The sequence below is a fragment of the Phaethon aethereus genome, assembly GCF_964289735.1.
Source record: "Phaethon aethereus genome assembly, chromosome: 1".
Taxonomy (NCBI): Eukaryota; Metazoa; Chordata; class Aves; order Phaethontiformes; family Phaethontidae; genus Phaethon; species Phaethon aethereus.
In genome coordinates, this window is record NC_138575.1 from 84,441,987 (window position 1) to 84,465,949 (window position 23,963).

The 23,963-nt window shown below is 43.3% G+C and overlaps 2 protein-coding genes across 2 annotated transcripts; one reads left to right on the top strand and one right to left on the bottom strand.

The window, feature by feature from the left end:
* Positions 1–9,843: 9,843 nt before the first annotated feature.
* LOC309406236 (C-type lectin domain family 2 member B-like) lies at positions 9,844–16,350 on the bottom strand (the record flags this gene model as incomplete). Its single annotated transcript, XM_082001337.1, has 4 exons — positions 9,844–9,949; positions 10,864–10,967; positions 13,071–13,277; positions 16,162–16,350. The coding sequence occupies 4 exons, from the start codon at positions 16,348–16,350 to the stop codon at positions 9,844–9,846; spliced, it is 606 nt and encodes a 201-aa protein (XP_081857463.1).
* Positions 16,351–18,315: 1,965 nt separating this feature from the next.
* On the top strand, positions 18,316–22,483 carry LOC309406329 (C-type lectin domain family 2 member B-like; the record flags this gene model as incomplete). Its single annotated transcript, XM_082001458.1, has 5 exons — positions 18,316–18,568; positions 18,984–19,073; positions 20,059–20,222; positions 21,330–21,433; positions 22,351–22,483. 5 exons carry the CDS (start codon positions 18,316–18,318, stop codon positions 22,481–22,483), a joined length of 744 nt encoding a protein of 247 aa, XP_081857584.1.
* Positions 22,484–23,963: the final 1,480 nt, after the last annotated feature.

A 23,963-nucleotide genomic window follows, 5' to 3' on the forward strand; every position in this document is an offset into this window, starting at 1 on the left:
TTCTGCCTCATTTTCTCCATTTGCAAAAGGGTTCAAAACCCACTGCATACACCATCTTCTAAAATGAAAAGTTATAGACCTGCTCTAATAGTATTCTGGTCTCCACCAGGAAAACAATGAAACAATCTCCCAGTCCAGACCTTTGTAGTTACATTTATGCTTTTTGCCTTGATTTACCTTTTTTTGTGCATGCGCTCCAAGGCACTGAATTTCTGTAAGGTGTTCTTGAGTCCACAACTCTTCTGTGATTTTTTTTTTCCATAATGAAAGCAACATGCTTTTTCAAATGTTATCCATTAGGTGCTTTCCTTAACCCACTATACTTGCAAAAGAAGAATCTGATTTTAAAATCCCTCCTCTTTTGCAGGGAAATTACATATGAAAACAGAATTGAATACTGTCTGTCAGGGCAGGGTATTAATTTTAGGCTTCTTTTGAAATAAAGGGTTGATTAAATCAGTTTGTATGACACTACTGCTGTATTATATATATTAATTATATTAATTTTATTAATGATATTAGTTTGTATCTCCTACTAGCAAATACTGTGGCAGTCTTCTGAGTCTTCATGGTTTCTTGCCTGCCTTCTCAGCCCTTTCATGTTCCATTTATCACAAGGTTATATTTTTTAATAAAGAAAAAATTATATGTAAAACATGTAGCTAGTTGCAAGAGCTATCTAACTGATTTTTTTTTTCTCAAATTGTCCATGGTCATAGGACTTCCAGAAAGCACAATAGCAGGCTGCAACCAGGGGGATCACTCTGAAATTGGAGAGACAAACATCGGCCAAGGGAGAACAGGGACATGAATTGTCTAGACTGCCGCTCCCAGAGAGAGTGTCCAGGAAGATCAAGCAGATGTTCCTTGACATCAAACTGAGAAGCAAACCACTTTGACCTTGGGATACTAATGCCTTCTTGATTTGTATCAAAGAAACTTCAGCAGTGATGAGGAAAGAATTCTTTTTCTTCATCAGAATGTTTCTTCTTCATCAGAAGGTTGTGAGCTGACTGAAGTCTATCATTGCAGCTCTGAGAGACCAGAACAGCAATATGCTCAAAGTCAGTGTTGCCATTATATCTAAAAGGAATAAGAATAAACAAATGGACATGTTGCATAGTATACCAAGAAAAATGATATCCTGTTATGTTGTAAATAGGCTGATTAGATTTAAGATTCTCGGCAAAACATCACTATTTGTTTAGCTTTTTGTATTATCAGAAAATAAACATTAATGAGGTTTTAATGACTAGGTTCATAGTAACTCAGAATTTTCTATTTATAATTAACAGTAGAGTATGTCTGTGTAATGAGTCAATATATCCAGTCGCAGTTTTTTCAGAAAAAAATTAAGGGGGGAAATGTTACCTGCCCTACTTATTCAGCATGCAGAAAGCAGTGTGTAATTATGTAAAAGTACACATACATCCAAAAGTTCTGCATTAAGACTTCGAGGGCAAGCTTAATTCTAAATTTTCCAATCTTCTATGTGCAAATTTCTCAACACTGTCTAGTATTCTTTCTATGCTTTTGTACACTTTCATAGTTTTTTTGTAAGAGAAAGCAAACCCTCCAAACTCTATCCCTTTCCATACAACTCTTCAATGAAACTGTGAGAGATCCTCCCTCTGAGTGCTGTCAGCTCTGATCTTTCTGCATGTCAGCCTCCAGCATAAGCACCTAGTGGCAGTCACCTCAGCCTGGAATTTAAATGCTCGTTCATTTATTATTAAAATTATCACAAATGACAGAATAGAAATGCTTATGCTCAATCAATGATATTTGGTCACACACAAAAATGTTACTACAATGTATTGACATTTAATTAATGTCAGCACAGAAATTCTCAGCAAACCCAAGGTTTGCTACTTAACAAGTTTGCTGCATAATGCCTTGTATTTCATTAATTGTCTTACTGAGTTAGGGCCTAAGAGATTGCTCCTACGCAAAACTATCAAGAAATACGGCTAATAGAGCTGGTTGGTAGCTAATTTTTTTTAGAAAGGTAACTTTCCATGAACACTTCCGAAATTGCCCTTTTTCCCTTCTGATTCAATTAGCTTTGGCCATTAGATGAAGTCTCAGACAAGTGTGTTGCCTTTTCATATTACCACCACAAACACGAGTTCCCCAGCATGTGTGTTACTGTGGTTAAGATGCAGAATAAAGCTTCACATAGAAATTCACAAATCCTCTGCTGAGATTTACCATCATTTTCCATTATAAATGTAATCTGCGTGTTTGTTTATGGGCTTATAATGTTTGCATCTAGTCTTTGAATTTCAACAATTATATTAAGAAATATCTGAGTGTGTACAATAAGTGCTTCTAGATCTGACCATTTTGACTTAAGGAAAATGAAAAGGACATTTAAAATAAGAATTTCTTTCTTGGCTTGACAGTACTACTGGCAGCATGCATAAGTTGCCAGTTCTCCAAGAATTTATTGCCTACACTGAATTTATGCCTCATTTAATTGCTCTTGATGGAAATGAATCTGCGTCAGGCCTCCTGTGAGACAAAGCCAGTCTCAGCATTGTTCTTTTGAGGTTATCATCCTACACTGCAGACTTCTTTGAAGAGTAAAGTGTTTCTTGTCTTTTTGGAAACAGCTAACACAACGTGCAGATGCACTGTTCCTGCGTTTACATAGAGGTCTGAAGCATCAGATCAGTGACGGGACATGACTTCTGGGAAGTTTTGCACTTCCCTCTCCTAAACGCTGACTGCAGACTGTTAAACCTCTGTACTCCTTTCCAGCTGGGGAGGTGAGATCCATGATGCGATTCTGGGGGTTGAGGCCACAGTCAGATGTGCCTCTGCTCTTGATGTTTTTGAAGAGAGGGAGCCTTGCAAATCTGATGTTTTGTACAGTTGGGCAGCCTGAGAAGAAGCCTCAGCACTTGAGCAAAGCTTCTTCAGGTCTAGCTTTGGGCAACGCGCAAGTAAGATAGATCTTTCTTACCTTTTCCTCAGCAGACTACATATTTTCTTTGTGACTGCGTTGGGAACTAAGAACACACACCCCGTGGTAGCTGGACTGACAGGCTTCATTAATAACCTGAAGCCCCAAGCAGGTTCAGTGTGTCCACACTGCGCAGGTGAGTTCAGGCTGCCTACATCTCCCAGTTCTGCTCTGTGGTAGATTACCTTGGGGTCTTTCTGGGAAGTATGTTTGAGATGACATTGTCATGTGATAGGAAAGACAAGGAAGACACAATGGTGGAGCTATGAACGGGGCATTCATCTGAGCCCTGAGGTAACAGGCACAGCTGAGGTCTTCTCTTCTATTGTGGCTGGTGTGTTCCACAATGTCTTTGGCTTGAGCAAGGACGCAGCACAGCCAATCAGTAAATTTAAAACACAGTGTAGAAAAACTGAGGAAAGCTCTGCCACTGTGCTCACATTGGTGGCCTTCTACAGCTGTCTCAGATCACTAGGAACTGTAGATATTCAGCAATGCTGGGAAGAGTTGGAAACTGGTGATCACAAGCTCTGCTGTTAACTTCGAGCAAATCCTTCTGACATCCTATTTTTTCCTCCTAGCTATGAAGCCACACTCCAATTTCTAGATGCTATAATATTCTGTTAGGTCAATGATGCCTCTCATAAACTATAAAAATGCTGTGAAAATCCTGAACCACAAGAACCCAGAGTTTCTGATTACACAATTGGTAGAGACTTTTTGCAACGTTTGGGCTTTATGTCTGAGAAATATCTTTACATGCCTAAAAAAAACTATGTCTTTAGCAGATCTGAGTGGTTTGCTATCACTCAGATGTGCTGGGAAGATAAACTCATTTAACTCTGCAACATAATAAAATTTATTTTTGTAAATATTTTAATCATCTTGTGAACATTGTTACAGTGCAACAGGTAGTAAAACCACATTTCTTGAAATTCCACTTCAAAACATATTTCGTGTAAATGAAGATTGAAATTCCTGTAAATGGCATTGACACTGTGTAAAGAAGCAGGAAGCTACCTAAAGATTTTATGATACCGATCAAAGGACAGTAAAGATGCTCTAATAGAATGTAGATGCTCTCATACATTCAGAAGAAAAACAAAAGCAAAAAAATTCTGTAAATGTTTCCAATTACTAGTTCCCGGAGCAGTTCTTACCGGGTTACAGATGCTTTTGTTTTCACAGGTTCAAAACCATTCCTTGTCTGCTAGCACTATGACCACGAGCGGATCTCGTCACGTCAGAAGCTGGGGGCTGACACCCACTTTTTCCATAATGCTCGTTACTCTGCCTTTGGATTTCTTCTGCAATTTCCATCTCAATTTTGCCTTCTCCAAAGCAGCCTGGAGTAATGTGTTCTGTTTCCTAAGCAACCCCTTGTAAAGCTGTTTCTTCCTGGGGAATAGGTCCACATTTAGTAGCCTTGCTCTTACTGGTGGATGACTTTAAGAAAAACGGTGCAAATAGTGTCTGAGGAAGCTTTTAGATGACCTGATTTGAGTTACCAGCAAATACCACTGTGGTTTCAGCAACCTTTAAGTCTCCAGGCAATATGAAAATGGCTGCTGCAGGAAGTGAAGGTAGTGTCTACACATGGGCAGTTTCCACTGTCTCCTCGCCAGGGCTGAGATGAGCACTGCCTGTCCCATCCGCCGCCTTCCAGCTGCGTCAAGGCTGGCTGGCAGACGCATCGGTGCGAAGTCAGAGGTGAAGCCTTGGGAGTCGGGGTTAGCAATGTCTAATAAACTGGGTCAATTTATTAGACAATATAATACCAACATCAGTTGGGTCTTGATAAATCACCCATCTCTTCCCTGTGCTTAGGCTTTCCATTTGCTGCACCTACCAGCTCACAGCGCCAAGTACTTTAACCCACGATTTATGTCCCGCTGGTGCTCTCTTTGCCGCAGCAGGAATCCCTACGGAGGGGATAGGAAGTCGGAGAATCAGACCCCAGGCACAGTTCTCACACATGGGTTTGTTCCTGCACTGAATTTTACGCCCTCCCCCAGGGGAGTCATCCGGGGTCCCTCCAGGGACCCCCCCAGTCTATTGGGGTCAACAAGGGAAGGAAGAAAGGTCTCTGCGGGTGCAAATAGCCCCCAGCCCTGACACGGGGGAGAAAACTGCAAGTGCTTTTGTCCGAGCCCGGCCCCAGCAGCCGCCACACCGCTGTGTAACGCAACAAGACAGCCCAGCTGCCGGGCTGCGGTGGTGCTGCGCGTGGGACAGGTTCTGCTTGGCCGCGTCTCTTTCCCCTCTCTGATCGACATGGGCTGCGGGTCCCGTGGGAGGGCTGTGATGTTCACCCCGTTCAGGTCTGGGAACGGCAAACCGCAGAAGCTGTGCGCAGGGTCGCGGGGCACTACAGCCACTGCAGTTTATGAACACTAAAACCTCTGGGTCTGGTGGATTCCTATACCCATGCCTTCCAGAGAGCTGTCAGCTAGCACTAGCGGACACAGGATTATTGCTTCTTGCTTCGCTGCTTGTGCCGTAAGCAGCTGCCAGATAAATTAAACGTAGTGGCTGCTACCAGGATTTAGAGAGACAGGACAGGTTTTCAGAAAGTGGGAGTTCATCAGGCAATAGAGCTACATTTATTTCACTTATCACCAGACGTGCCAGAAAAGTAGGCATGTGCTCTAATTTTTATGTCTAGGCTTCCTTTATAAGCAGTAGCGAGAAGCCAGACTCTCCAAGGACCAAAGTATCTCATATGAAAGTACCCGTGATGAATTTTGGCTCAGAGCATCTCAAAATTTAGGTGGCTAGGCAGGGAAGCTGCTACTCACCTTCTACCAGCGCAAACCCCATTGCTATACGCCGCAGGATCTCCCACTCTGTCCCCATTCCTCTGTGTTTCTTGACTCTGCCTCCTGCTGACTCCCTTGTCCCCGTTCCCTGGTCAGGGTGTCCCTGCTGCTCCCCACACTTCAGAGCCTGCTGAACCACAGGGTGGCACTGATGGTTTGATGGAGGTGTCTGTGTACACCACTTCACTGATTAAGATCATCTCTTTTCAGGTCAGCCTCAGCTCCATATGCAGGTGGATTGTACAGGTCATTCATCTTCGTGGCTTCAGCCTCCTTGGCCCAAATGGGAATTGCCAGGGGAGTGGATTATGGGAAAATGACTGATATGTCATTTTTCCTTTTATTATCACAAGAAAAATCAAGCCCATCTAATGCTACAAGAAAATGGAGACAACTGTATTTCATCAGCTTCCCAGCCACTTCAGCATACAGATAAAATTAAACCTCGCCATTCATTACCATTTTCCTCACGTCTGCTCTGTTTTCCCTACTAATTTTAGCATATAAATACAGTGAGTCAACACGGGCATTCCACTTGCAAGTCCTGTGAACCAGCCTATGTCTGAATGTCAAGGTTATAGCTGTATGGCCTCTATCTCCATTCCCACCCCTTCTTTCACCTGGACATGGAAGGACATACCTAGCAGTTGTTCTTTGTCTTCTCTGAGGAGAAAGTAACTGCTCCTTCAGGCTACTTCTGACCTCTTGGTTGGCTGGACCATACCGTGTAAACCAATGCCTTTCCTTCCCTCTTCCCACCACTCATGTTGCTAACTTCTCCTCTCATCCCCAAAACATAAAACATTATTTCCTACTTTCCAGAAGGAGTCCACTTTTCTGCCTTTACACTTGATGGTCCTGGGGTTCTGATGAGGCAGACTAGAGGAAGCTCAGGAACAGAAATTTAGAATATAGATAGGGTACAAATTATAAGGTGGGATATAGGATACACTATATCATATTCCTATATTCAGAATATAGGAATAAAATACAATTTTAAAACCTTGGATGCTTAAGTAGTCATCTCTCTGTGTTGTCTTCCCCAGTCCAAGTATTAATACTTTTCTGAAAGTGGCTTTACTTTCATTTGACACTGAGAATTTATAATTCACATGGTGAAAATGCCCTCGTTCTGGGGACAAAGGCATTTCCTCCCTGTTTCAGCAGCGCATCAACTTTGATTCTGATTGAAGGAAAATCAATTCAGTGAGCCTCTGTAACCTGCAAAATTGTGGTCTTTGGGAAGTGTCAGCGATCTTGCAGTGGATCATGCTCCCTGTTCATCTGTCTCTAACTGGTGGAGGTGGAATTTCTTTCAGTCACTCTGGATTCATATCCTCCCACTGCAGTACTACTCTTTCTAGTGACAATATAGGATCGTACCTGCTAGTTAAAGATGCTGCAGAATGCGTGCATGTTGGAAAGACTCCCCTCTCCCCAAATAGAAGAGGATCTATAATTTTGGAGAGGCAAAATTCAAATGTGGGCAAAAAAATCAGGACCCAATGACCTCTGAATAGAAATGCTTTGGAGACTAAGCATTTAATTTGAACGACTGCTGGCTTTGAGACTGGTATCTCTCTGAAGTGTCTTTTATTTTTTAGGTTAACCATGCATGGCTGGAAAATAGCTGAAACTGGGATATTTGCAAGAAAGAAGGGATCTGTTTAATGAGGTCTTATACAACTTACAAATTGTTGTAATATTTTGTTGTATAATTACAACTCTCTAACTATGAGAAAAATCACAATTCTGCTGAACTTCAATGACTAGACATTTAAGACTTCCCGTCTCTGTTTAGAAATGTTTGAATCAGTTATTGCAATGCTTGTTTACTTAACACAAGCTTGTGTGAGTGTGTCACTGTTGCTATATCAGTGACTCTTAGATAATTTCCCCCCTTCGCAGCTTTCTGCGTACATGTATTACATGTCCTCAGCTCCTGATCCTGAACGCTAATTTCAGAAGAACAAGCCGAAGGAGAGTGTCTGTGTGCAAATATCACTGACTGGCATGCCAGCTGCTTGTGCTGCCTGAAGGCTGCTGATCTCAAGTCAAACCTTCTTTTAATAAGAATGATCCCTGAAAATGGCCAACATGGGGAAGGCCTTTGGTAACAGAAAAAAGCTTAGTTCAGCCTAGACAAACACAAAACAGAATCTGCAGTTGTACTCTAGTGCAGTTTATTCAAGACCAGTTCTTGGTTACCTTTTTGTCTCAGAATCCCAGAGGGAACGTCCAAGTTAGAGCAGCTAAGAGCCCCAAACTGTCTTATACCTCCTCCTCTCTCAAACAGCCCTTTTCCAGGAACTCATTAAGCAAGCTTTCCACATTGCAAGTCCTTGAGACTCATTACATTCCTCTTAGTATTCTGTTTGTACAAAATAAATTATTTACATAGGTCATAGCGATCTGCACATCTTTTGAAACGCAGAGTATGCATTCTGACTTCATTTGCACCAGTGTAAAGCAGGGATAACCTTAGTGCAGTTGGTTGTGGAAGCACTTGGGTGTGAAGCTGGCATCAGTGGGACCCAATTCAGGACTAGTGTCCCCTACACACAGCATCCCAAAAAGTAACTCAGTGACACAGCCTGTCACCTTTAGCACCACGTATGTACTGGTCATTTTATAGGAATTTCTTACCAGGCTGCTACACCATTTATGGTTGCACTTGATGATCTTAAGGGTCTTTTCCAACCTAAAGGGTTCAGGGTTCTATGACTCTATCATCATTAGCAGGTAAGATGCAAGTGGTAGAGAAATGCACAACTCTCTGCTAATGTCCTTCCAGTAACCAGCCAACTGAAGGCTCCAACAGAAATTCCAGCAGATCTCGCTGAAGCAAATTAGTGCCCCCAGCGATCTGCTCTGCCCATTGCAGAAGATTTCTGCAACACAGCACAACTGTGAGAAGCTAATGTAGACCCCTCACATCCACCCCAGGAATGCAGCAGCTGAGGAGTTCTGCTGACGATGCCTGGAAAGCTTCAGCAGAGGGGCACCAGCAAACGGTGGCAGTCCCCAGTCTGCCACAGCTGTCTGCTCAGAACATTTTTTTCCTGCATTCTGTGATCAGTAAACGCCACACTCTCTTTTCCAGTGGCAGGATATTTTTTGCAGAGACAAAACAGTGCTTCCACGGGATGCAAAAAATCCTGAACATACCCTTTTCCTCAGATTACTGTGCCCTAGATGTGCAGGTAAAGCAATTGGCCATGAATAATCCTGCTGGGCTGGGGTTGCCTATTGCTTTTTTGAACAAGCTCAAATCTTAGCATGAACAAACTTGGTAAACATCAATATAAAAGCCCACACGAAAACCAGGCGGAGTAGGAAAGACTTTGTGAGTTGGCAGGAGCCCCTTCCTTTGGTAAGTACTGAACTTCCCATCACTCCAGCCACAGGAAATATTTGATGACAGTGATGGCCACGGACTGGCCAGGGTGCAAACTGAGTATGCTTGTCTACGTAAAAGAACAAGTTTAACGGAAAAATATAAGATCAATAGGCCAGTGCAGAAATAAAAGAAGGTAAGAGGGACAAATGGGGGCTGAAGGCAAGGTTGGAAGACTGGCAGATAGGGAAATGTACTGAAATAGTCAGTCAGTACAAAGTTCAGCAAAGAGCACAAGGCATTTTTGGAGAAAACAAAGAGCCCTGATTTAACTCTTTCTGCCTTTCCACTAGCTGACTGGTGTCTCTGGCTGCCGTGTATCCCCAAGGCTACATACTGAGAGGAAGGCGAACATGAAAGAGAACGTTATTTATCAGAAGGCTAGCAGGAATCCCACTGAACCTTCAGCTTCATCAGCCAGCACTGGTAGACTCCATTGTAGGTGACATGTAAACTGGACTAAGCACAATCCTCTGCCGTCCTAAGGCAGAAGACCCAGACGCACATTTTGGAAGCTGAGACAAGACCTCTTCTCTTTGATTCAAGCTTCCAGGTGGTCCGAGACAGCATGGCCACAGCAGGCCTGCCATCAATCCAAAGTGACTGTACAATGGATATGCTTTAACTGTCAATATCAAATAAAGATCTACGTCATCCCTTTACAGAAGTTGGATACAGATCCAGCGCCTCGGCAAAGAGCATGCTGATGTAGAAATAGCGAAGGCATCCAAGTAGGCACACTCAGAGTGATTCCGTATCTGGAACCTGAAAAAATACAGGAAGAAAATAGTGATTGCTAAATAATTTCTACGACTTGAGACAAATATTTTAGCCTGCTGTAAAACAAAACTTCTGCTGAAGTAGTTTCCAGTTGACTTTGGTCCCTTGTGTTATGGTAGTTTCAGCTGCTAAAAGCAAGGTCAGTGATAAATCATGTTAGAAAAGCCTGTTTAGCTCATGCAGTGTTACAAGAATCTCTATTTCTATGAAAGGTCCACACCAAGTATCATACAATAACGGAAGGAGAGACAAAAGACAGCTTATGATATATCCTGCCTGGAATTACTGAGGTCATAAATGTTCCAGAGAGCAAGACAAGGGGAACTGCTTGATGGGCCTGATGCAGGGAGTTGCAGCCCACACATCTTCTAATATAAGTAGGGGGAAAATCTAGGTTATCTGCAGGTTGTGTCAAACTCACTAAAGCTGGTATGATTTTTCTTATGAAGCTGCTTAATCCATCTGAAGATAATTATTCCCCCACACCGCCCACTTCATTCTCTTTCACCCCTAAAAAACGTATGTGTATTTGCTAGATATTGTGTATTTCAGGAAGATGAGCAAAAAGGATCACACTAGAAACGAAGAATTCTGAATATCTGAAAAGATACTGAAAAGTTTATATTACCTAGTAAAAAATATGTATAAATTAAAGTAAATAGGGATGATCAATAACATTATCTTCATGTGCTGAGCTACCAAAAAACCCTTCTTGAATCAGGGACTTCTCTAGATTGATGCTATTGGAGTTAGATCCGTCATAACTGCAAAGAGTTCATTTTCAGAGTCATAGTTATAAATCACAGGAAAAAAAAGAATCCTGATAGAAATAACACTGATCTGTAAACCCTAGCTGTACATTTGCTTAAGTACATGTTAGACAATCACAAGGAACTTACACGTCCATCTTCAAGGCAATACCGTTCTCCCAGTAGAAGCGTTCGCCTTTCTTGTGCAATCCAATCCAGGAGTCATCTATTTTCAAACGCTTAGCTAAAGAATGCTAAAAAAAAAAAGGCATTTTTCTCAACATTAGCTCTTGAAATGACAAGCAAATTCCTCCCGTGACTTTTGAGGAGCACTAGCTCATCATTCTGTCACTTAGAATACTTTCATAAGCATTTCATTGAGAGAGAAGAGCCTAATTCTGCCTTTGAATTGACCCATATAGCACCATAAACTTCAGTGAAGTTATTCAATTCTATACCCTTGAAAATTATTGCTGTTCACTACACACAACAATACCCAAACATCACGTATTGGTTGTGTTTGTCTATATATGTTTATCATATGCAGCTTGGTCTAAACAGGCTGGTACATACAGGTGTTTCCTGCATTTCAGATTGGCATATGGGAACCCCTCCCCTTCCCAATTATTATTTATGTAATTTAAATTTAAAGTTTTTCATCTGTGGATGTGTAGATAAAAAGAGTAAATGACAGTTCCCTGCTTCAGAAGTTTGCAACAACCTGCATCAGACACAGCAAAGAATGATGGAAGATAACAGAAACAGCACTTGCGATGGGTTAATATTACAGAACTCCCTGCAACCAGCTATCTATCATTAGACTCAGTGAACTTAAAAATGAGATAAATATTAGCTGTCAGCATGGACTCTAATGGACTTGGGAAGAGTGCACCCTTGTAGTCCTCCACGCTCCCCTAGCAACTTCAATCCAATACAGTTCAGAAGAAACTGCCTCAGTATGGTCCCAGTGCCCTTTCTACAGTTTTCGCTGTACCTTCTTCTGGTGTGGCTCATGCTGGAGACCAGACAACACACACCACCGAGCACTGATCTGACCCAGCAGGCCAATGTCAGTGCTCCCGTGCTTTTCTTTCATAAGTTGGGTTTACAGTTTGTAGGTATAAGGTTTTTAAGCAGCAGCTTAAATGACCCCAATTTAATTTCTGCCTAGCCAATTATCAGCTGAATATCACAGGCACGGAATTAGAAGTGAAGCTTTTAGATGCCTAAGGAAGAGAGGCATTTACAAATTTGGTAGAGGTGATCACTCACAGGGCAGCAATGCAGAAGGGGCTTGTGGAGAGGGGGCAAGCTGGCAAATGCAGCTAGGATTATTGGCAAAAAAGGAGTCTGATGGTGGGATAAAAAGAGAGACCACATTCAGTAAGGGACTCACATGTGTGAGGCCTTGCATCTTTCTCATTGTTGAAATTCTTGTCATCGTAAAAATATTTATTAGCTCAAATCAAATTCAGGTGTGACTTAATCTGTGTAATTTCACTGAGGTTTCCTCCATTTCAGTATCTGCTACACCACTAGTACGCACCAGCCAACCATAAAAGTAGCCTTTTGACCTCTACTCAACAATTACAGCAAAAAGAAAGCTCAAACGTCAATCTTATCTATAAAGTAACTTTTTGATTAAACTAGTTCCTCACTGACAATACTCAAAAGACAGCAGATCTGTAAAAGTGTATTACAGTTTTAGTAGCACGCAGTAGTAAGATGTCACTAGCATTCACGGATTCAATGCAACCAGACCATAATACAGGCAAATCAAAGTATTTTAACAAAGTTGTTAGCATGAGAAAATGTACAAACCAGCTTCAGTGGGGGTATAGTCCAACCACTGGTACAAGCATGCGTCTCTAAGAGTCATTAAGGCATATCTAACAACAGATGCAAGCAGATAAAGATGGATAATTTCCACTATGCTGAGAAATGGGTTTACATGTTTGGTTTCTTATAGAAACCAAAGTACCCATTTATTTGTTGGTACTGGATGTTGGACAGATTCATATCTGCTTTGAAGATGAAGGTCCATAGGACAGAAAAGTAAAACTAGGCAACCTGATTCGTAACAAAGAGCTTTCCATAGTCACTCGGGTCAAATCCGGGCACCAAAGCAGTGGGGCGGCTGGTACTGCTGCTGCACCGGCTGCAGCCAGGCAGCTACTCACAGCGGCAGCGCAGGTACTTTTCCACCACCTGAATTCACACAGCTTACTTATGTTACGAAGATTTAAAGGGTAAGTATTGCATGCAAAAAAAAAAAAAAAAAGAAGAAAGCTTTGTGAAGGAAAGCAAAAGATACAGAAGTTGTGTTCTGTTTGTTGTTGGGCTTTTTTCCCCATTACCATTTCTTCCAGAGTTTCAAAAATGGCTAGCAAGGATGCATTCTTAGCGCAGAACGTCCGACTAGATGTCCAGTTTTTTTCCTCCTCTGAGATGAAGTAACATTTCTTTTTGTAACCTATCCACTCATTGGGGCATTGTTCAGGAGGAAATTTTCTGTGATAAGACATCTCAGGTTTTACAACTACAAAGGAAAAGAGAGAACAAAATTTCTACCTGGCAAAATCTTAGCATTCATCAGCATAACTCAACCTAAAATGTATATTTTTTGAAAGCCAATGCCAGAAGAGAAGCCAAAGGAAGGGCAAAGGTCCTGACCTTCCCTGCCTTTCAGGAACCGTCTTCAGCTGAGAAATGCAAAAGCTGGGGGCTGCAGCTGATTTATTACTATCAGTAGAAAATAAGGGTTTGGAAAACACTCCTGAATTTTAGAGGATTAGAGGCATTGGCAATTGACGATTTATACTTGACACGTTTTAAAACCAGTAATAAGGTAATAAGCCTCATACTGTTAATTTATTATGAAATTAATTTTAAGTAATGAAGTTGCTTGAATATCTACAACCGGTGAGATATTTCATGAAGCCAAGCTGCTTTGGTTTTGTATCAGACCTTTGTGTTTGACAGATCTGTGTGAAGGTAAGGAAATTAAGTGTTGATATGATGCTAATGAAATTTGTCTGTTAATGAAGAGATAAAAGTTATTATTTGGAGATAGTGGTTTGGATAATGGTTCGTTGAAGTTGTTTCCCAGCGTGTTTTGATGCCCTCTCTTCATCTTCTTTCTGTCACAGTAGCTCTGTGAGGGTCAGAGGACTCACTGGCATGTTTTGTTTCAGTGCTGAGTTTAACTTCTTGCAATGAAGACAATTAATATGCATTTACTTCATTTTCTACTTTCCAAACAAAAATAATCTGCCCTGATTGTTACTGAATGGTTACAGTGACCTCTCCAGCGCAGCACGGCGTCTTTTGTAACACACCCAGGCTCACCCAGCTTATAAAGTGTATTTCCTAGGTCGTCCTGCTGGGCTGGAACCCACACCTTCTGCACCTGAAGTGCATTTTTCCACTGCTTAAGCTTGGAGATGGCTCATACTGAAATTAAAGTAACTGGCCATTATGTGAGCAGAGGGGCTTGCAGGAAGTTAATTACCTCCCAGGCTCTGCAGCCTGCTGCTGCCATGCTTGCTCTCTTTTCTTTTCTAATCATCTACTCTCTTTGCCATATACAATTGGAGACCCCTTAGCAAGTCACCCGCGAGCACTGCCCTCACCCCAAGAAAATGTGACTGACTCCGTTTAAATAACAGCCTAACAAAGCAAAGGCAAATCAAGGGGGGCAGATGTCACTATCGCCCGCCGCTCGTTTCCATGTGCGTGCAGCGGACCTCACTACCATATTTCGTGCAGTTGCAGGGAGCAGACTGAAGACATATTTAATGCAGAGATTCGAGAGCTCCCTGTGCAGATGGGGCTGCGGAGGCTCCACTGAGACGCACATGCACCCCGTGACTTGGGTACCACAGGTGATGCTCAGGCAGCACAGCCTCGGCTCTTACAGAAGAGCTCTGCATGGGACAGCAAGAGCACATCTGGCCTCCGCTGTGCCAGCGGGAGGCAGGCTGATTTTTTCTTAAAAATACCGAATGCAGCACAAACAGATTTTTAAAAACAAAAAGGCAGAATGATCCCCAAAGACTATTTGTGAAAAAGATAAGCTAGCTGTATTATGTAGCTGTCTTCCTCGTGTGACAGTAAAGGAGCCCTCAAGACCAGGTACACGAGCAGCCCACACAATAGGCCTGGAGTCTATGCCTGGAGACGTGACGCTGACTCAGTGCACTAGCTGGTATAATCAGGTAAGTTACTGGTGCTAAGCACTGACAAGACATGCATACACCACATGCATGGCCAGCCAAGAAACTACAATCTTAAGAGGAGTAAGGATGCAGCAAAAAGAAAAAAAAAAAGTTTACAGCTGAATCATCTGGATTTTATCTGTCGGGAGAATTCTCTCTCTTTTTAAATTCTGCCTGGAGGTTATTCAACTTCATATCGACATCAAAACAACTGAAATAGCGAGGGAAGTCCAAAGTTTTGTGACAATCTACTCTGCAGGCAGTGCAGTACTAATGTCGGTGCGCTTGACTGCTGTGATCCTGGAGCCCAGTAGTATCTCAAATGGAAATGTTCCAAAAGCTTACCAAATCCAATGATGACCACCAGCACCAGCATAAATCCAAAAGACAGGCATAGACAACGGACTGTGAAAAAGAAGATCATTAATGGTTTTGTATATATGAGCACTTAGGCTGAGACTATATTTCAGCATTGTGAGACACCAGCAGGATAGCCTTTCATTTAAGCTCCAAGTATGCAAATCCAAAGCACTACTGAAGTCAAACAGGGCACTCTGAACTGACATCTATATAACTACATAGTTTGATAAAACGGCCAGCTCTCACCTAATTGGCATTTTTTTGTTCCGTACACACCCTAAAGTTTTGCACAGGTGTGCAGATCCCTCTATAGCAAATTTAAGCCTTCCAAGTTTATCATCTCCTCTACATTTTGCAGACCTCTTAGCAATAATTTCTGGAGGCCGACAACCCATAAGGTCATCACTGACTCCAATCAAATGACATCCATGTTTGGAAAACAGGAGAGTGCTCTCACATAATTTAAACATTAAAGGTTGAGATTCAGAGTCTGGCTGCAGTCTTGAATCAAATGTATTTTTTCTTCGTCACACAAATCCCTTCACACACAAATTTCAAGGCAGATGTGCAAGCTCATCTGTTGCAAAGTCACAAACTATTTTCTCTAATGAGGTCTGGCTTCAATTCCTACATCTTATCCAAGAGTATTTCATACAGGTAAACTACCACATGGAAAAATGCCTATTTTCACAAAAAAGGATCAACCATAACCAGTTCACACTTGGACCAAACACAAACAGTTGTCTTAATTTTAGTGTCTACACCTTTGCCTAGAAGTAAACTCCCAGATTTTCTCTTCTCCAAGCCAAGGGACCTGGAACTAGATTTGAATCTAGACTTCAGGCTTCCTGCAGAAGGTGTCTTACCTAACACCAAAGAAAAAAATCTTACATTTTGACTGCAAGAAATACTCTTTACAGCGCCTCCCTGTCCTCCGCACCCATGGAGTAGCTGCCACTTCTTGTTTGACATCGTGTTTGACATTAGTGGAATCTACATTCCCAACAGATGTTTGTGCCATCCGGGTGGTCTCAGCCTCCGGTTCATCTTCAGACTCCATCTACAGCTGGGAAACAAAGAAAGAAGCTATGATTATGTTGCCCAGAGAAGTTGTGGATGCCCCATCACCGGAAGTGTTCAAGGCCAGGTTGGAAGGGCCTTTCATCAACCTGGTCTAGCGGAAGGTATCCCTGCCCATGGCAGAGGGGTTGCAACTAGATGATCCCTTCCAACGCAAACCATGCTATAATTCTATGATTAATCAGTGCTTCCCCTACTGTCTATAAACGAATGGGAACAGTAGAAATTGCAAAGCTACCTTAGTTATTGTCTGTACCTGTGGGGATGCGGGCAGGGTGGATGGAGAAATGAGGAAACAAACAGAAAATATGGAGCTTGTGCAACGTGTCTGAGGCCCCCGAAAGGTGAAAGTGGTATGGGAGAAAGCCCGCTTCCCAGGGAGGGAGGTGATGAGGAATGAGGACTGTAATAGAGGGAGAGGGAAGGACAGAGCAGATGGGAACGATGTGATAGGGAAGGGATGGGGCCTATCAAAGCAGGAGGGAAAGGCCACAAAAAACAGAGCTTTCACCAGCTTCACCACTATGTAGTTTAAAGTAGTTTTGTCTGCACGTGAAAAATTCAGGCAATTTCCTAAGGGAGGCTGAACCTGGTTTGCACAGGGAAGTTTCTCTAGCTACACTGTACCATTCTGTGCTCACTCCAATGAGTGACGTTTTCCTCACACTTTTTCTTGAATCCCACTTCCAATGACACAAATTTAAATGAAAAAATCACCCAGAGAAGAATATGCAGCTATAAACATTATTGTTTATCAGTGCAGAAATGTGAATTAATCTTCATGAGTTAGGTTATAATAGGGGGGGGAAAACACACTCCTCTTCAGAAAAGGCTTCAACATCTTTACTTTCATTGCTGTTATTATTATTATTTATGTTAATTTGCACATCCCCAAGAGGCTGCCTCAACTCCACAAATTCATAATGGTAAGTAGGTGCCTAAATATCTCAAAGAATGAGACTCCATTTGCAGTTGGTCCATCCTACAGATAAGGCTTGGAATGACAATCTCCAATAAGGCGCTCTTTCCCCAAAGACTCTTCCGGTTGCCCCAAACACATCTCCAAAACACTTTGTCCATTTTAGTGCCTGGATATTCATTGTTTGGTACATGAAAGTATGGCTGCTCGTGGGCTGGACCTCTTGCCTCCAGCAAGCATGCTACACTTTGTTAGTGTACTGAAAAAGCATTGGTTTTGACTCCAGCCACGGAAGATTTTCTCCTGAACCTTCTCGTCCATGCTAGGGAAAAAGTCTATTCCCCATCCTTGGCTTTTGGGACATAAGAGTGAGCAACACAGCCAGCGGGGTACAGGTGAGCTGCCACCCTCTGCAACACAAGGCACTTCTCGAAGGCAGATGCTGGCAAAAGCGTTTCAAAGAACGTTTGGAAGACTGAAGAAAAACACGCAGCCTAAAGGCCGGCAGTTTTTCACAGAGCCACACACAAAAAAAAACAAAAACCAAAAATCCATTCCTGAGAGCTAAAGAAAATTGCTCGCACTTTTTGCGACGAACTTTTTGCTTCGGATGAAGTAGCAGCAGGAGCTCTGTTTGTGCTAGGCCACAAGACGACTGCAAGTGAACCTCCGGGATCCTGCCCGCCCCCCGCCCCACTTTAAACAAGCTCATTTTCCTCCTCGCCAGCCCTACCCTCCCGTCGGCGCTGGCTTGGGCGGGGGGTGCATACAGGTCCCCGGCCTGAGCCACGGCAGGACCACCAGCCTGCCTTGGGGCGGCACGCCGCCTTCCCCCGGCGCCGCGGGCGGGCGTCTCGGGATGCCGCCTGCCCGGGCGGCCGCTGCCCCGGTCCCACTCGCCCCTTACCGGCGCCGTCCTGGGGCCGCCGCCGGGGCCCTGCCCCGCACCACGCCGCGCTCCCGCTGCAAGGTACGTCCCCGAAGTGAAACCGAAAGGGAGCGGCGGGCTTCCGCCCCGCGGCGGCGATGGAGGAGGCGGACGGCGGCGAGGCTCGGTTCTCCCCGTTCTGGCGCCGGTACGAGCTGCGGCGGCTGCGGCGGCTCCGGCGGCGGTTCTCCTCCGACCCGCTGCTGGCCCTGGTGCCGCTGCAGGACGAGTCCCCGTCCCCGACAGCCCGCCGGGCCGTAGTGGGGCCCCCCCACCAGGTGGGGTCGGTGCGGAAGGGAGAGCGACTGCTCGGGGCGGCGGAGGCTTACCTGGGGCACAAACCGCGGCCGGGTGAGTCAGCCGGGCCGGGCCGGGACGGGACGGGACGGGACGGGGGCTGCGGCGAGGCACCGGCCGTGCCCGGCAGGAGTGGGGTGGGACTGGGTGCCCGGGAGGCAGCGGGCTGGCTGGGGTGGAGGACCGCCCGCCCCGCCCGGGGCAATACCGTGGGCCTGAAGCACTCGGGGGACAGTGTTCTGCGAGTATTTCTGTGGGATTTGGCAATTTAATAGCTTTGAAAATCCGGTCGAGTTTTACAAGTACTGAAGCTCTGCAGTACCCAGTCGTTTCAGGGTAGTTGCAAGTTTTTGGAAAATCTTAATGATTAAGTTAATGTATGTCTGCATGGGTTTTTTTGACCTGAGTCTTAAGTTCCTTGTATGTGCTTTATTCCCTGACGTGCATTAGTGTTTCTTTCTCTCCTTAGGCATGTGTTCACACCTCTCTTTCTGGAAAAGAATTGCGGGAGTTGTCATTGCTGTTGCTGTGGTTTCACTCTTAATGTGGATTACCTTAAGTGAGTGCATTTATTTTAAAAAACATAGCTTTGGAAAGAGAACTTCGGTACTTCTCTCTTTTGTTACGCTGTCTTTTCGTCGCTGAGGGGTAAGAGGTATTTCCACTGTTTTTCAGCTCTCCCACACACACTGTCATGGCTGCTGTTAGAGATTAGAATCCAGAAAAGGAAAGTGAAACTAAGTTGTGTTATGGCTTGTCCTTGGACAGTTGTTTTTGGTAGCATTAAGCTGACTACATTTTTAACATTTTCTGCAGGATTTCATTGTATTGCAGCGTGGCAGAAGTCTGAGGAATGACAAAGGCATAAGCAGAGTTAGGGAGGTAGTACTGACCTCTTAACTTGGTTCTGGCCTGTTATTTTTACAGCTGAGTACATGGAACCAGAACCTGTTTAGGGTCAAATTTTAGCTGCTTCACAGCAGATAACTAGTGTCTATATTTGCACTTTTTGTCAAAGGCGGACTTCTGCCCTGACGTTCTCCCCCACGGTGCCTCTGGTGTAGCTGGAGCTTTGCACTTGCACATACCGGAGTCTGTCTGCTGGCAGATGCCCAGGGTGTGAGCATGTATTTAGGGAGCCCTGTCCAACCCGACCTTGAGTGTTTCGAGGGTTTCCTTCCAGAGTGTTTCCATCTGTCTCCTCTCTGGGCAACCTGTGCCAGTCAACCTGATCTAGTTGAAGATGTCCCTGCTCGTTGCAGGGGGGTTTGGACTAGATGACCTTGAAAGATCCCTTCCAACCCAAACTATTCTATAATTCTATGGTCACTGGACGCACTGTAGCTGGTATAACTGGAAAAAACTAAGACTGATCACAATCCTCCAGTTGTATTATGTTCAACCATCTCCTGCTTAATTCAAGTCACAGATATTTTTAAGCTGGAGGAGTCAGGTCCAGAATTTGTAAATGTGTATGCAATTGTATTTTAAATATGTAATGATGAGTAAATTACGTTCTCTTCATTTCTTCATTTGAACAAAAGATCCACCTAAATTACCACAGCTGGAGCCATGCCCTGATGACTGGCTGTACTACAAGAAAAAGTGTTACTATCATTCAGGAGCCGTGGCAGATTGGAATTCCAGTCAGGAGTCCTGCTCTGACTATGGAGCTTCCCTTGCAGTGATTGACAGCCGCCAAGAGCTGGTAAGGTGTCCAGTGCCATCAATTCGATGTAACGTCTGCTGCCCTAAGAGTTTCTACAAGTCCCTCACTTGTTCCCTTGTATAGCTTGAAACCAAGCATACTATGTGGCAGACGTCGTCTGTTCACTAAAATCCACTGTAGAAATTCTGTTATTACCTTAGAGGGTGTTTCAGAAATTTGAAAGGCCACTTATGTATAAATTAAAAATCTGAAAGAATATAAAAATGGTGTTGTGACTCCTAATTACTAATAAAGGAGGTGGTGGTGTTTTTTTTTTAGCTGGCAATTTATGTGTGTATTTTTAGTCAGGCAGTTTAGCCTGTCCTCTCCCCTCACACCCTCTTGACGTTCATTCCCTCCCAGGGTATTCAAAAGTACAGTCAACAGTAATTCCCACACTAAATATAACTCTAAACTAACTTTGAGTTTACTTGTTATGTTTTATCTTCTTGATACTCCTTGAGGACACAGTTCTTTTAAAGGGTGCTTTCTTTAGCATAAAAAATAGTTTAGTGGCCAACTGAGGAAAAGAAATGTGTTGTTAATCCTGTGCAAAATAGTCAATTTCTATTTCCACGAAAGGCGACAACTGTCTGTGGTTATATGATGCTGGGACCCATGGTGTTGAAAACACTCAGTTCATGCAGTAGGTCCTACCTGTGATTTTTGTTATTTTCAAATAATTGTTCTTTTTACTACGTTCTTTAGTCTCCGAACATTTTGTATCTAAATGCCGTTCTTGTGGTGATGCAGTGAAACCATTGTACTAGTTGGCTATTGTGTAATGTGATACAGTATTTCTAATGACATCTGTTTTTAATGATGGGGTGGGGGACAGTATAGTGGATGGTCAGTAACACTCTGCATGACTACCAACTAAATAGCTGGGACCTCACTGACTGTTAGTAATGAATCTAGGGTGTCCTGTAGTATTTAATCTAATTAAATTTAGCAGTAAAACATCAGTGACCCGTGGGGAAAAAAGGTCCACCATTTATATTCTGGGACACAGTTTATATCTGTGCAGTTTTTGTACAAAAAGTTATATAATCATAATCATTAAAAAGTCTACTAGCCATATGTCATTTTATTCTATGTTTTGTCTAGAACTTTATAATGTATCGAATACGTGTAACAGACTTCTGGATTGGGCTGCAGAGAAGAGGAAACAAATTCACCTGGGTGAATGGGGAGTCATTTGACACAAACTTGTGAGTTTCCTTTCAAACATCCTATGAAGGAAGAGAGTCAGTAGCTTTTTTGTCCAAGTAGAAAAGTTATTCTGTGTTTCTTATTCCACTGTAAACTGGCATATCTTACCAAATGAGGGCTGTCATATGGCTGTAAACATGCTAATACTACGCTAATGAAACTAGTTATGTCCCCAGAGAAGTGGGGAAGGGTATCATTGCCTGCTTTTCATGTGGTTGCATGGTGGCTGTTAGGTTATGCTTGGAGTAACTTGTTTCTGTACAATCCCTCTATAAGAGATGGATAACATCTGCCTTATTAAGAAGAATTACCAATGTTAGACATAAACTTTTTAATTAGCTCACCCTGTTGGTCTTGCAGAGTTCAATACTCAGCCAGTGTAGACCTAAGACCAACTGAGGTGCTCAGGACCACGTTGGAAGGCCACTGGGCTGGAGGGTTGTGTCTCAGAAGGCGTTGCTTTTGCCCACTTTGTATCCCAGAGATGAGCTTTTGTTGCAGCCACATCCTGTGTATTCTGCAGAGGCTCAGCAAAATCGATGGGAAGAGGTGGCAGGGCCCCAGTCTGTACTGGAGGAGTACTGCTGCCATGGGTCCCGCTGGGATCCTCTCCTGCTCTGGAGAATTGTGCCTTTTGTGCTCACAACACATTGTGGACCACAAAGTACAAGTAGACATGGTACATCTCTGTGGGGATCAAAGCAGCTTGCTCTAATAGAAGGTACATCAGAGCATCACCATGCGTTTCACATGAGTTCTGATCCTCCCAATGAGAAAGCGGAGCTCATTTTAAATTGTTCTCTACTTTGTTCTCTAGAGTCTTAAAGACCCTGTTTTACAACAAAATAAGAAACAAGTCTTCTAATGTTTAGACCAAAGTTCTGCTCTAATTTTTACTTTTCTCTTGGCTTTTTAGATTTCATGTCAATATAACAAATGACGGAGACTGTGTCCATATAGATTCATCCTTCATCTCTACCAGAAGGTGCTCCTCATTCAGGAACTGGCTTTGCACCATTGGTCAGTTTAATCCAAAGACAGACTCTTAATAGGGAACAGCTGGCTGTGCAAATACAGAGACTTTCTCCATGAGAAGCTGGAATTCAGAATACTGAAAGTCCCTGGTGTAGGAGGTCCATGGGGGCAAGAGGTGCTGTGGTGAGACTCATATCCAAACTTCTCCAGGAGAAGCAATGCAGGGAGTAATAGTGACTCCGTGTGAAAGAAGTAACTGGTTAAGAAGTGGCAGTACCAAGAAGAAATGAACGATGCAACAGCCATGGCAAAGAACAGAAGTTGCTTCTTGGTAATACAGCTTCATTGCTGAAACTGCTGAAGGACATGGCAATGGATACTTTCCTTGAGAACTCTTCACAATTGCAGAACGTAATTTTTTAGGATTGCTAAAAACATTGCTAGGTGGGCATGAAAATCTTATTGAAAATGCAATTCATAGTGAACCCAGTGTTTTTTGTGGAGCTCAGTAATTCTTTGTTTGAGAACTGTAAGTTTGTCTTTGTGGTAAATGGGTGAAATTTCATAAAGTGTTTTGAATTCCCTCCCCTTCTTTTTCCATGGGGTTTTCAAATGTGATTGGTATGAAATGTCTAAGGATATAGATGGGCGCTTTGTAAACCAGGAGGACAGATAATGACTAGTAAATGGCACCGGTGTTACGGGGCATACAGGATGGGACAGGTTACAGATCTTCTTCTCTATCCCTCTGGACTGATCTGGAAACATGACTGCTCCTACCCAAAACTTCCTGAATGTGTAGCTGCAACAGGAAAGCTCCCAGACTGAATCACTGAAGGCTCCCCGTGCCAAGCCCTTGAGAGGGCTGAGGAAGTCAATTGGATTTAAAAGGGGAGAGACATGTTCTAGGGCAGCTTAAAGTGAGGTGCTGTGGTGTTTATCTGTTTGTCTATACAGGGGGAAAAAAAGCTTTTATTGTCTCCAGCATGGCTATTTTATCAAGTGACTTGTGTGGGCAAGGATAATTTAACAGTCCATGGGACAGAGGCACTTGAGCTAAATAGCCTAGCACCCTGTATTGATCTGTTTAAATTCTTGGTGTGATGCCTGGAAAATGGGCAGTGGGGGCATGAGAGGCTCACCTGGAAGATCTGTGGTTGGTTCCTGCCTGGTCACTCTCAGATTCAGCAGATACCTGTACAATGACTACTTCCCAATATACATGATTTACAAGGGTAGTTACTGTCTTTAAAAATGTGAACCAGAAGGCGGCCATTTAAGCTAGGAAAATGTTCTAGTCTGGAAACAGAATATCACATTAAGCTCAGAGAAGCTCACAGGGAGGATAAAGAGTCTGGCATAATGATCTTCAAAGAAATGGGAAGAAGAAATTGCAAAGGGCTATAAATGCACTTGGTATTTATCCAGAAGATGTACTCCTTTGGAGGGAAAGAAATAGGTGAGAGGAGAAACTGGAACAGAGTATTCAATGTATCTCTGTTCCCCATGGTCATTCCCCAAGAAAGCACAAGAACAGAAGGGGAAGCACCTTGT